Source organism: Filicampus tigris, chromosome 12, assembly GCF_054856515.1.
Source record: "Filicampus tigris isolate MCC_2025a chromosome 12, RoL_Ftig_1.0, whole genome shotgun sequence".
NCBI lineage: Eukaryota > Metazoa > Chordata > Actinopteri > Syngnathiformes > Syngnathidae > Filicampus > Filicampus tigris.
This window is the reverse complement of record NC_141228.1, coordinates 21239817-21252325: the sequence shown is the minus strand read 5'-3', so window position 1 is coordinate 21252325 and position 12509 is coordinate 21239817. Positions and strand designations below refer to the sequence as shown.

The 12509-nt window shown below is 41.9% G+C and overlaps 1 protein-coding gene and 1 long non-coding RNA gene across 3 annotated transcripts in view; one reads left to right on the top strand and one right to left on the bottom strand.

Annotated features, from left to right (window-relative positions):
• The window catches only part of tgfbr3 (transforming growth factor, beta receptor III), a 256137-nt gene extending 247614 nt beyond the window's left edge, over positions 1-8523 (top strand). For both annotated transcript variants that reach the window (XM_086047795.1, XM_086047796.1), the window contains 3 exons: positions 3160-3201; positions 3307-3417; positions 5709-8523. In XM_086047795.1, coding sequence (XP_085903921.1) covers positions 3160-3201; positions 3307-3417; positions 5709-5848 — 293 coding nt within the window. In that variant the 3' untranslated portion in view covers positions 5849-8523. The remainder of the gene's footprint in view (positions 1-3159; positions 3202-3306; positions 3418-5708) is intronic.
• A 256-nt stretch (positions 8524-8779) lies between these two features.
• On the bottom strand, positions 8780-11689 carry LOC147139131 (uncharacterized). Its single transcript, XR_015089040.1, has 3 exons — positions 11534-11689; positions 11117-11458; positions 8780-9627 (listed from the first exon to the last, which is right to left on the bottom strand). It is a non-coding gene; the product is annotated as an uncharacterized LOC147139131 (long non-coding RNA).
• Between the last annotated feature and the right edge of the window lie 820 nt (positions 11690-12509).

Here is a 12509-nt window from a genome sequence, read left to right as displayed (position 1 = left end):
ATTCTGCTTTGCAGTATTTCACATTTACGATACTTTTACTCTGCTTTACCGTATTGTTACTTTATGCTTTGCTTAATTACTGCACTTTTACTTTACGCTACTTTACTTGTATTTAACTTTGCTTTATTCTACTTTTACTTGACTGAAGTCTGACTTTTTCTACAGTACTTTGCTTAGCTTTACTTCATGGTTCTTTTGTCTGCTTTTGTCCACTTGTTGTTTATGTTGCTTTACTGTACTTTTACGTCACTACGTTTACGTTTAGTTGTACTTTAATCTGATTTACTCTACCCTGCTTTACCTTACCGTTGGTGTATTTTTACTTCACACTACTGAACGTTTTCTTTACTTTGTTTCACTCTGCTTTCACTTCATTCTTTGTTTTACTGTACTTTTACCTCAAGCTACTTTACTTGTACTTTATTTGACTTTGCTTAGCCTTACTTTATTGTACTTTTGCTTTGTGCTACTTCACTTTGCTTTCCTGTCTTGTTCACGCTACCCGGCTTTACTCCTCTTTGCGTCACGCTACTTTACTCTACTTACTTTGCTTTCCTTAACTATACTTTTACATCCAACTACTTTACTTTTACTTTACTATGCTGTACTCTGCTTTCACTTTACCCTTGCCTGGTTTCCTCCAGCCTGCTTTTATTTGACTTCTACTTCACTCCACCAGTACTTTTACGCTTTGCATTGCTTAACGTGATGCCGTTTTTTGTTTTTTTTCCCCCTCTTCTTTTACTATACTTTATACCCTGCTTCGCCGTGAGTGAGTGATAATCAGAGTGTGTAGTCCAAAGTGAAGTCACACAGCAGTGAACATCACCTCCCTTGCATCTGCTCCTCATTACGTGTCATCATCTGTCTGTTTACATCAACCATTTGTACACAAGTGCGTGCGTGCGTGTGTGTGTGTGTGTGTGCGTGCGGGTGTGTGGCTGAGGCCCAGCTTTTGGCTGCTGGCTCGCGATGAGGGAGAGCTGGAAAAAGGAGGAGTCATACGAGCACTAAGCTCCAGTTGTTTTCACTTAGCAGCTTTGGCTTGATTCCCCCCCCCCCTCCATCCCCCCCACCCTTCTTTCCTCACAACCCACTCCAGTGTGTGTGCGTGTGTGCGCTAGTCCTTGAAGATCACTCCTTATTTAGCCAATCATCCCACTGCGTCAGGGGATACTCTCGGGGGGCCCCACCGATGTAACGGCCGTCACCTTTTGGAGGCGTCCATGTGATGATGTCACAAGCGCGCCCCGCCCCCGACCCCAGCGTGACTCCACTCTTGTCTTCTTTGCACTACTTCGCTCTAATTTGCTTTACTTCAGGCTACTTTACTCTGCTTTACTCTACCACCATGTCTTACTTTGGCTTTTATTGCTTTTCCCTACTTTGATCTGCGTTATTTTGTTTTGCTTCAGTTGACCAAATTGTCAAGTCAATATAATTCTTACTCCATTGTAGACTGTATGAAAAATTCCAACTGTACGACGTGTTAGTCGTCAAGGTTTCCATCACGGAAGTGTCGTATCGCGAGCAGGATCCCGGAGGAACGTCGCGTACCGACATTGGCCGATTTACGACATTTTGATTTTTTTTTTCCCGCCGTCTCGGAGCGGCGGTGCCAGTGTTGACGTTGGATGGGCCGGCGTTCGATTCCCGGGTAACGCGCGGGGAGACGGGGCGGTGAGCATGTTGCTAAGCTAGCTGGGAAAAGCGCCGCATTATGCCAGGCTTTATTTTCCACGGAGCGCATCGAGACGTCTGACGACTCACTTCCTGGTTCTCCTCCAATCACCGGTCAAGATGATCTTACGGCGCCATCAGGGAATTGCGGAATGAAGGGAAATTCACAACAACATGATGACCCGAACACACAAATGAAATGTTCAACCCCCCCAAAGCCAGTTTCAATTTGGAGCATGCCGTTTGTGACGCATGTCTGTCACGAGTAGACGACCACAAAATAAAGTTCCAAGAAGCCATGGACTAAAACAAACAGGAAGTCTGCCATTTTGGTTTGAAGTGGCCATTTTTTTTGGTCTCTTGGTATTTCAAGAGGGCCTTCGAAAATGAACTTAGCCGTGAGTTATTGTCTGATTGCGACCAAAATTAAACCACCTACACTAGAGAGATGGACGAAGTTAAATTAATGCTTTGCCATTGCGTGTGGGCGGAGTATGTCAGCAAAGATCGATGACTCGCCAAACACCCCAACAAAAGCAGCAAATGGCCGTTTTTGTTGCACCCAACTCGATGCAGTTCGTTGAACACTGGTGCATTCACATTTTCGAGGCTCACATTCCAAGTTAGCATGGTACAGATAGGGTGGGGGCGGGGGTGGGGGGGGGGGGCGGGCAGGGTTTCTGTTGCTGCCAGTGAGGGCGTCCACCAGGGATGACCTGTCATCTATCTGGCCTAATGAAAAACACAACGTCTAAGAATAGAGGCCATTGTGCTCGGGCCAAGTTTGGACGCGCGCCAGGCGACATCGTGGCCGACCCGGCGAGGTTCATCGCTCAAGACCCCCGGCGGCACATTCCAAAGAGAAGAGCTTCATCAGCACACTGCATATAAAAGCCTCTTAGAATGTTAGTGCAACAGATCACATTGAGCAACATGGTTCGCGTCTGCCGAAATAAAATGGAGTAAATTCAACATTCCGTTTTTTTCAGCGTACATTTACGCATAGTATAAACGTTCATGTAATTCTGTATTTTTTACTGTATTTTTTTTTGTTCACAAGTTAATGTTGCCAGATTTTTCATAGATTTATGTTTGTTTAAAATACATTTTTCGGAAATACTATTTGTGTTTTGTGTGTATTGTATGTGTATTTTTTCACTATTTTTAATATAGATTTTTGTATTTTATTTTTGTAAGTTACTATATAGATTTGTGTATTCAGATGAGTTTGTATGTATATTTTTTTAATATATTATAAATATTCTCTAATATATACATATATATTTTTTTTAAATATTACTGATAAGTGGCTTAAATACTGGATGGATGTATTTGTATTTGTTTTACTATATTTTGTATTGTAGAAAGTCATATATGTACTGTAGTGTACCGGATATAAATCATTTATGACATTAATTCATTTGGAGTAATTCATTCATTCATTTATTATATTAATCAATTATCATTTCTGTTTTACAGATACACCGTCACAAGCCGGCCCGGATGATCCCACTAATAAAAGTAAGTTCTTTTCCGGAACAGCGACTCTTTACAAATTCCAATTTACAAACACGCAGAGAACGTTATAAAACGTCACGTCATTGATCATCCAATTGTTGTTTTCAGACACGGCGGCACACCTACTAGACACGCCGACGGTGGTGGGAATCGCCTTTGCCGCCTTCGCCATCGGCGCTCTGCTGACAGGAGCGCTTTGGTTCATCTACTCGCACACAGGTGAGCGCTCCTACGGAAATCAGAAGCTTGCGCGAGGAATTTGAGGAGTGGCAGAAATGCGGCCAAACATCCTGCGGCGCACAATAACACGGGCTGCGACGACTTCCCGCTGCGCGGTGGCGAGGGCCCGCTCGTCTTTCCTGCCTTTGAATGTTGTCAGCGATATTCTCGATGTGGAAATTCCCCCCATTTGGATTGCGTGGACCCTTGCAGGAAAAAACTCACAATCTGTGCACTTTGTGCCAAGATCTTCTTCTTCCTGCGTCAACCCCCGGGACCCTTGACCAGGAAGTGAGAGGTTGCCTTGGGTAGTCTAGTGCAGTAGCTCTTGTCCTCAGAAGGGTTGCAGGCAGAGATGGGGGACTCAAATCGACTCAAATCAATGTTTTGATGACTTGTGACTTGATCAAAACAAAACCTGTCCTGTGCTATTCTGTCCTATTCCGTCTCTATGTAATAGGACAGAACAGCAAACCCCGTTTGTTCATTTTTTTTTATTTATTTTTTTTTAATCGATGCTTTTGGTCTGTCCCCACGTCATCTTGTATGAAAAATTCCAACTATACGACGATCAAGATATAGATCAAGATGAAATTCGAGCACGTCTGCTTAGACGTGATGACCGTAAACGCAAATGATGATTGCTAGTCTAATCCATTGGACTTTTTAAAAAAAAAAAAAAAAAAAAAAACGTAAAGTTTGCGTGAACAGCATCATACGTTATGTACAATTAGTTATAAAAGAGAGTACACAGTATTGACAAATTTTAAATGTTAAAAATAGCTCCAGAAGAAATCCATTAACACTCTTGAATACTCAAAATTTGTTATAGTGAAGTGGGGTTTTTTTTTAGACACTCAGTGAAAATAGTGAAGTTAGATACATTTGAGTTGGCTTGTTTTGTTCAAATCGATGGCTGTAGTGCTTTGTTACAGAAGAAAGCTTTTGAGCCATGGTGGTAAGTTTCAGTGTAGATTAATATCCGCCTAATAGATGGGGTTGGTCAGATCATTGTTTTATTTATTGCATCACTCATGGCTCCAAGACCTCTGAAAAACACGTTTGGAAATATAACTCGGGTATTTTCTAAGTTTTTTTATGGTCGGTGGGCTGGCTCACAACTCCTGTCCTGTCCCATCCTGTCCTATTTACTGCTCATTATGTCCTTTCCTCACATTTCGTTTTACTGCCTGGCACACTACCCCTCTCCTACTTACTACTTATATTTCTTTATCACGTGGTTTTGTACGGCTGGCCTTTTCTCATCCCACATCGTCCTGTCCTGTTCCATCTCACCCTATTTGCTACTGGTTGAGTGCCTTCTTGACAAGGTGGAGTGCTACCTTCCCAGTCCACATAATATTGCTCAACTCCAACTCCTCTGTAACGTTGTTGTTGTCATATCATGTTGATTTACTGTTATGGTTCTCTGTTGTTTTCTGCTCTCTTTCTGTCTGATGAACAGGACAGGGTTTTTCAAAAAAAACAAAAAAAAAACGAACATTAGCGTCCAGGCCGGCACAATAAATTAGAACAGTGTTTGTGGACAAGGGGCAGGTGCAAGAAGACGACAAAGTTTTTCATCCATCTTGCATGAAATGACCTTACAAGGCAATATTGATCCTGTCTAAAAATATCCTCCTGGCTTTTTGAGTGTTCAAGCACCAAAACAGAGCAAGTGAGCGTCCCCCGCTGAGACATAAACGCCTTTTGCATTGCTTTTTTTTTTTTTTACCCGTCACAGCTGGACACCATAAAAGGTCTTCAGCCTTCAATTTGCTGAATGTTTGACAGTTTGTTCATTAAGTCTTTAACAAAGCTTTTTTTTTTTTTTTTTTTTTTTACACTTTTTGTTAAACTTTGTCGGGCCAGCAGTCCAAACACGCAGCGGTGATGCCATGAAAACGTTTACGTTTCATAGCAGCATCAATGTACGCCATTCGAAGCTCGCTGGCTGACGTCAGTTACTGTTTGCTTCTGACTTGATAAGAAACACCTGCAAACCAAGATCTGTATCAATTACGATGATAATAACACAAACTTTTTGGGTGTAAAATAGGTGTGAAAAACCATTGGTCATGCTAAAACGAATGCTCACCGCTTGTGTCAAGCAGTGCCTTACCGGGCTAACACGAAACCTAACTTTGCATACTACAGTGGTCATGCTCCCTGGCTAAAGCTAACTTTATTGCTAATTTCGGTCATTTACATTGTATATTTTCTTTCTTTATGTTGTTATTTGTACGAAATTCAAATTTGCATTCGTCTTTTCATCCCGCCGTTGCTTCAAGGAGGGACTGCTGTGGTGGCAGCGACGGAAGAGATGACCAAGGAGGTACAAAAGTGTCCACCTGCCTCAGAGAACAGCAGCGCCGGCCACAGCATCGGAAGCACGCAGAGCACGCCCTGCTCCAGTAGCAGCACGGCGTAGCGGATGCAACCAACCCGGGCCGGACCCTCCCTGCCCTCCTGCCTGGGTCCCAAAAGACTAAAAGAACTCGGGATGCTGTGACACCCCGGGAAGGCGGGACTCGCGGCCTTCTCCGAGTTCATGCTGCACCTCCAAAAAGTTGGTGAAAAAAATTGCACCCGAAATCACGATATGTATCGAATGGGAAGTCAGACATTTTGCTTTCAAGTCAGACGTTTCAGAGTGCAATCCGGCTTAGACTTTCACAATCTCCCGCTGGGGGTTTTCGGCCAAGTAAATGTCAGTCAGAGCACGGTATCTTCGAAAGATTGGTGAAGCATAATTTGCGACATCCAATGTGGGCGGTGAAAAAGTTGCTGCGAAGGCCCGCCTAAAATAAAAAGCCCCCGACATCATCTTCACAATGGACGTTAAATTGGGTGGACATGTCTCAATAACATTTCAAGAATCTATACCTTGAATTGAGCAGGAAGTCCTCGGCAATGTGGGTGTAGCATGTAGCACTCTCACAAAGAAATTTGTCCAAATAAGCACCAATTGGACCCTAGTATACGGGAAAAATAGGTGATGCTAAATTGCGAAGCTAGCCCACACGTAGCGTGAACAGGAAAAGTTAGGATGTTTTTAGCAAGCTAATCCAGTAAAGCAGGATGTGATCGTAATGTAAGAACCACTACTGGTCTTTAAAATGGTTTTCAACGTGGTATGTAAAGAAAGCTATTGGTTTTGAATGTAAACAGAAGTTTGAAAATGCCAAACAATGTGAAAAACAAATGTGAAGACTTACTGATGAGAAAACAACAGTTTTATATGTGGTTTTTTTCCTCGTTCGCCGTATTGTAAACAAGTGCCTTTGATACAGTAGTATAAAGCTAAGCTAGCTAAATATTTGTTTGTTGTTTTATCCGATGAACCGGTGTTGTTTATAGATTTTCTTTTTTGCAGAATGAGACAAAAAGGTGGTCAGATAATGAGGCAGTCAGATAATTAACATTGTTAACATATTAGCATTACCCAAACAGTTTCCTCTATGTTAAGCTAGGATAACAGTCCCCCGCCCAGAGTGGTACCAATCTTCTCGTCTCGTTAACGGGAAGAAAGCCAATGAGGCCAAAATTTCGTAAGTGTCCTTTCTCTGTACATTTTTTCAATGTTTTCTCTCTTCTTTTTCTCCAAACTGTGACAAAAACCTTATACCACTCAGAGTCAGATCATAATCATTCTTAGCTTCCCTACTTAAAAAAACCAAAAAAAAAAAAAAACCATGAACCATTCCTTTCAATTCAACCTACTGCTCAATAAATGGACCAAGTCCAAATATTTTTCTTATGCTACACTCGACTTACCGTCCTCACATGACTCTTTAAAGATGCTACCTATCTTCATGTCTCATTCTGGGAAAGAAAGAAAATGAAGAAAAAATGTTGTATATTTTATATTGATGTTTCTCTTTTCTCTAAAATGAGACAAGAAGATACCACTCAGCGTTGGATCATTAGCATTGTTTATTAGCGTTCCCCGCCTTAAAAAAAAAAAAAAATGTATATATAATTTGTTTCTTCACTTTCACCAAAATAAGACAAAGAGGTTGACATCACTCGACGTCGGATTATTAGCATTGTTCGCTTTATAAACTTTCCCCCACTTAAAAAAAAAAAGCAAAAATCTCAAGTTTAAATGTATATGATTTTGCTTAATGTCACAGTCTAACCCAGTCAAGCTGTTTGTCTTAAATGCTAAGCTAAATCAAGCTAACTGTCCCCACCTGACTTTTTAAAGAGCGGTACCAATCTTCTCTTCTTGTTCTGGGAAAAAAAGAAAATGAGACTAAAATGTCATAAGTGTTCTTTTTTTTATATAAGCTTTGTACTGTAATTGTGTGTGAATAGTGTAAATAGTTTTTTAAAATGTTGAATGTGACGCTCACGTTTTCACGATGTAGCATTTCACATCCGTTAATTTTGTCCTTTTACGTAAATGATATATTTGTCAAGCGTAGCGTAAAAATTCCGTTCAGACAATTCGCAAATGCAATATAGTCCACTTTTGCTAAGACAGCTCCAATACTGAACTAAGTTAAGACTAAATAATTACTGCTTACACAGCCAGTGGTTGCCTAGTTTAATTGATGATTCGAACAAAATTGTAACCGTTCTTTGACGGGGGCGGTTCCAAACAAAATCATTAGCATTTTACTTTTGACTGATTTGAAATGTACCAATACAATGAGCAAATTTGTTGCAAAGCACTTTTATTTTATTTTTTTTTACAAATTTAAATACAAACATGATTGATTTTTTTTTTTTTGGTTTGTTTAAAAAAAACTGAAAAAATAAGTGCCACCCCACAGTTTTACGAATGTTTGCACCAGGGTTTCATTTTATGCTTTTTGTATGTAAACATGTATAAAGAGGGAAGAGAGTGTATGTGCGTGCTTGTGTGTATAAAATTATATTTTGGAATATATTTAGCCAGAGGACATTTATGATGCCATGTTGAAGTACTGTGAATTGCCAATCATCACATTTTATGAGGAATTTATTTTTTACATCATCATTCAATGTAAACAGGATGTAAATTGTATTAAAAAAAAAAAAAATCTTTTTTTTGTTTTTCTATATTTTCATGTACAAAATGTTATAAAGCCAAAAATAAAAATAAATGTACCAAAATGATCTACTTCAGTGTATTGGGCAATCAGGAGTTGGCTGTCGAGAAGGAGAGCTGCCCAAAATAGCCAGTTTTGATACGCTGACCTTTCATATTGAGACTGAAGTAATAATATCATCACATGATCATAGTTTGGGGTATATTTAGCGTGTCATCTATTAACGTAGGCATCAATTAGTGGCCGATTTTTGCTATTCACATCGAGGTTTACGGTATTTTTTTAAACACATCATTATAGTGTGTGTGTGTGTGTGAGGCTATGTAATGTAACGGCTCTAATTGTGTCCATGTGTTTGTTGCTAAGTGTGTAAACAAATGTTGCCCAGCATGGACGGAGTCATCCACGAAAAAGCGAGGAATCAACTTGGTGACATTCTGCCTTTTCATTAACTGCGGTCAATCCATCTCGCATATGTAATTAACCCCTACCGCACTAACCTGCGTGTCGGTGGTGGAGCTACTAAAGACGACGCGACATTTGGCTTGTTAGTCATACTCTTGTGGCTTATTTGTGAATGAATGAAGGTTTAATTTCAAATCTCACAGTACACAGTAAAAGCGATACAGATGAATCCAAGTAGTCAAACAAAACTAAAACCAACCAAATCAAAATGTTTCTATCATTGGTTCTTTATATATTTATTCATATTCATATTTTAAATTTTGTTTTGGAATACCTGGACTCAGTCACAAATTTATACGTCCCTAAAAATATATATTTGTACTCATACACAGTATTGTATATGTGTACAACTGATCGAAAAATAAAAGAACAATGATGTGATTGTTAAAGTATGTTGCGTACATGATTGTGGTGTTGTTTTGGACGGGGTGGGGGGGTCTACAGAGCTTGAGGTTGGAGGGATGGAGGTCCAATGTGCGGTTGAGAACAATGAGCTGTTAAAATGACGTCTTTGGAGCTTGGACTGTTGTGAGCTCATAATAGGCCGCAGACCATGTGTAGCTGGTGGGGCTTGAAAGGGGGTGCTGGCCACAGGGGAGGTTTTGGGGGGTCGTCACCCCCTAACTTGCAGGCTCCGTCTTGTCGATGACGTCGCCTTTGTGGAGATACTCGGCTTGGTGATGACTCATTATGAAAATCAGGAATCCTGCAGACAATCAGAATGTTTTGTATCACTTTCTTTCATGAGACTGTATCGATATCGTTATCACTTTCATGGTACAGTAGGAATGAACTGTCAATCGGTTGATTAGAGCTATATTACCTGAATAGTTTTTAAAATGAGAATTCCATCCATCCATCCATTATCTGTACCGCTTCTCCTCACAAGGGTCGCGGGGCGTGCTGGAGCCTATCCCAGCTGTCTTTGGGCAGTAGGCAGGGGACACCCTGAACTGGTTGCCAGCCAATCGCAGGGCACACAGAGACAAACATCCGCACTCACAATCACACCTAGGGGCAATTTAGAGTATCCAATCAACTTACCATGCATGTTTTTGGAATGTGGGAGGAAACCGGAGTGCCCGGAGAAAACCCACGCAGGCACGGGGAGAACATGCAAACTCCACACAGGGAGGCCGGAGCCGGGATCGAACCCACGACCTCTGAACTGTGAGGCGGACGTGCTAACCAGTCGACCACCGTGCCGCCAAAATGAGAATTCATTCTTTTATTGTTCAAATAAATGATTTAAGTGTTTTACATGCGCCACATGTAAAATCTCTTCTAGGAATGACCTGTCCCATCTGTCTGTTGTAGAATTCAAACTTTGCCCACGCTTGGCTTCTCCGTGAACAAAAAACTATGGACAATTTCTGGAGAGGTGTCCCCGAAAAGCCCCTGTTCCTAATCATTTGTCCCTTTCACATTGCTAATGAGAGTGAACAGAAGTCAAGTCGGTGTTATTGTCAGGAAATATTACATATTTAAATGCTAATTATGACTCGGGGCCTTGCGAAAATATGTCAACAAATCCCACAAAATGGTTGATTGTTGTGCGTTCATCTTTTCCACTGAAGCGTGGTCAAAAAAAAAAAAAAAACATGGCCAGGCAGCCAAGCGAGAGTCACGGGAGCGGGCCAAGACTTCATTAGGGTTTGTTTTTCCACGCCAGCCGCCGAGTGCACCAAACCAAATACGAGAGGCCAAGCTCGCTCCTCCTAAACGTATCCAGATGTCTGCTCGCCATCCCGGAGAAAAAAACCCACTCCGATTGGTCGCCTAGAAGCAGCAGCTGATCAGGCAACGTCGTCATCCACAAAAACACATGTGAGATTTATAGCCTGCGGACGCACTGAAAGGTGAGCACTCCAGAAAAACGCAACTGGAATGGCAGCTAACACTTATGCTAAGCTATGCCGTATAGTACAAAAAACACAACATGAGCTAAGCCGCTAATGCTAAGCTACATGATATAGACCAAAGAACACACCTAGAGTAACAGCTAACATTTATGCTAAGATACACAATATAGTAAAAGTACAAAAAAAATAGCAGTAAAACCTTCTAAATCAGCAAGACGAGCACGAAAACGCATGCTTGTCTATGTGTAACTCATAAAATTGAAAGCTCGATGAATAAAAAGAAACTTAGAACAGATAGACAGACGTATAGATAGATAAACACACAACACCTACCAGCCTGGCTTGCGCACTACATCCAAATGTTATTGCACGTCTCTCTTTTTCACTATAAAAGGAACATTGCCGGTTTTACAAGATGCTTGTCATGAACAATATATAAACATATGCTAGTGGTTGAGTCTGCTTTGTGCTCTGGATGTTATCTACACGAAGGGAAGCTTCTGGAAAACTCTGCTTTGCTCATCACGCCGACAAGGACGCCGTTTGCTCACATCTGGCAGCGGAATGAACTCCGATAAACGAGCCCAATGAGCACGAATGGTCCTGCTGGTGTCCCGTCGTCAAGGACAACAACAACGCCGGGATGGTTTTTCCACACGCCGCTCGCGCGCGCGCCTGCAAGGGAAAAGCATCAGGGTCCAGTTTTCTTCTTTTTTTTTTTCTAAAAAGTCAAGATGTCCAGCTCCTCACCTCGTCCTCACCCCTTCTCCCCGAGGGGCAGCGCTGAGCCTCTCCACACCGTCGCCAAGGCAACCACGACCCACTTTCACGCTCGTCTTTCCATTTCAATAACAGACACGCTTCCCCTTTTTTTCCCCCCACAATACCTGAACTGCCCTCCATTTGTTCTGTTTCTTCCACAACTTTCACTATTGTTTGGAGCAGAAGCAAGGACAAATTTGAGTTTGAAACACCACTGAAAGTATTTTTGAAAGTATAGTTTGTTGGCTCGTTTGCAGCACCAGGTGGGAATTAGTGGTAGCGCTCTAGCGTGGTTTCGATCCTACTTGGCAGGCAGGACTTTTTGTGTTAGCCTTGTTTACCCTGAGTCCCACTCTGCTCCACTGTTGTATGGTGTTCCACAGGGTTCAATTTTGGGGCCTCTAGTGTTTTCACTGTATATGCTGCCCTTGGGTTCCACTTTAAGAAAACATGGTATTTCCTTCCACCGCTATGCGGACGACAGTCAGATCTATGTCCCGCTTAGCGAAAAGGAAGCTTTGTCGCTTAAAAACCAACACCTGGATGGCACTGAGCTTCAACTTCAACTTGAATTTCAACGAAAGGAAAACAGAAGTTAAGGTGTTTGGTCCCAGTGGCCCTCATACATCCCACCCTTTTGACTTGGGCCCCCCTGGTGTTTTAACTGAATCAACCTCTCTGAGCTCCTCCACCCCGACGCACCGGACAGGCGCGTAAGGTCAGCAGACCTACTAGAGGTACTTAAGACTAAGCGGAGGCTCAGTGGGGATCGAGCTTTTTCCGTTGCTGGTCCCTGCCTTTGTAACGACCTTCCACAATATGTTAGGCAAACCCCTTCTCTGTCCATTTTTGGGTGTTGGCGTCTCCTCCATGTTCCTTGTGAGTATTTTCATTTGGTATTGGCGTGTTTGTCTGTTTGTCAATCAACAGCGAAAAGTGTAGGAGCAACTTTTTTGTTTTTAAT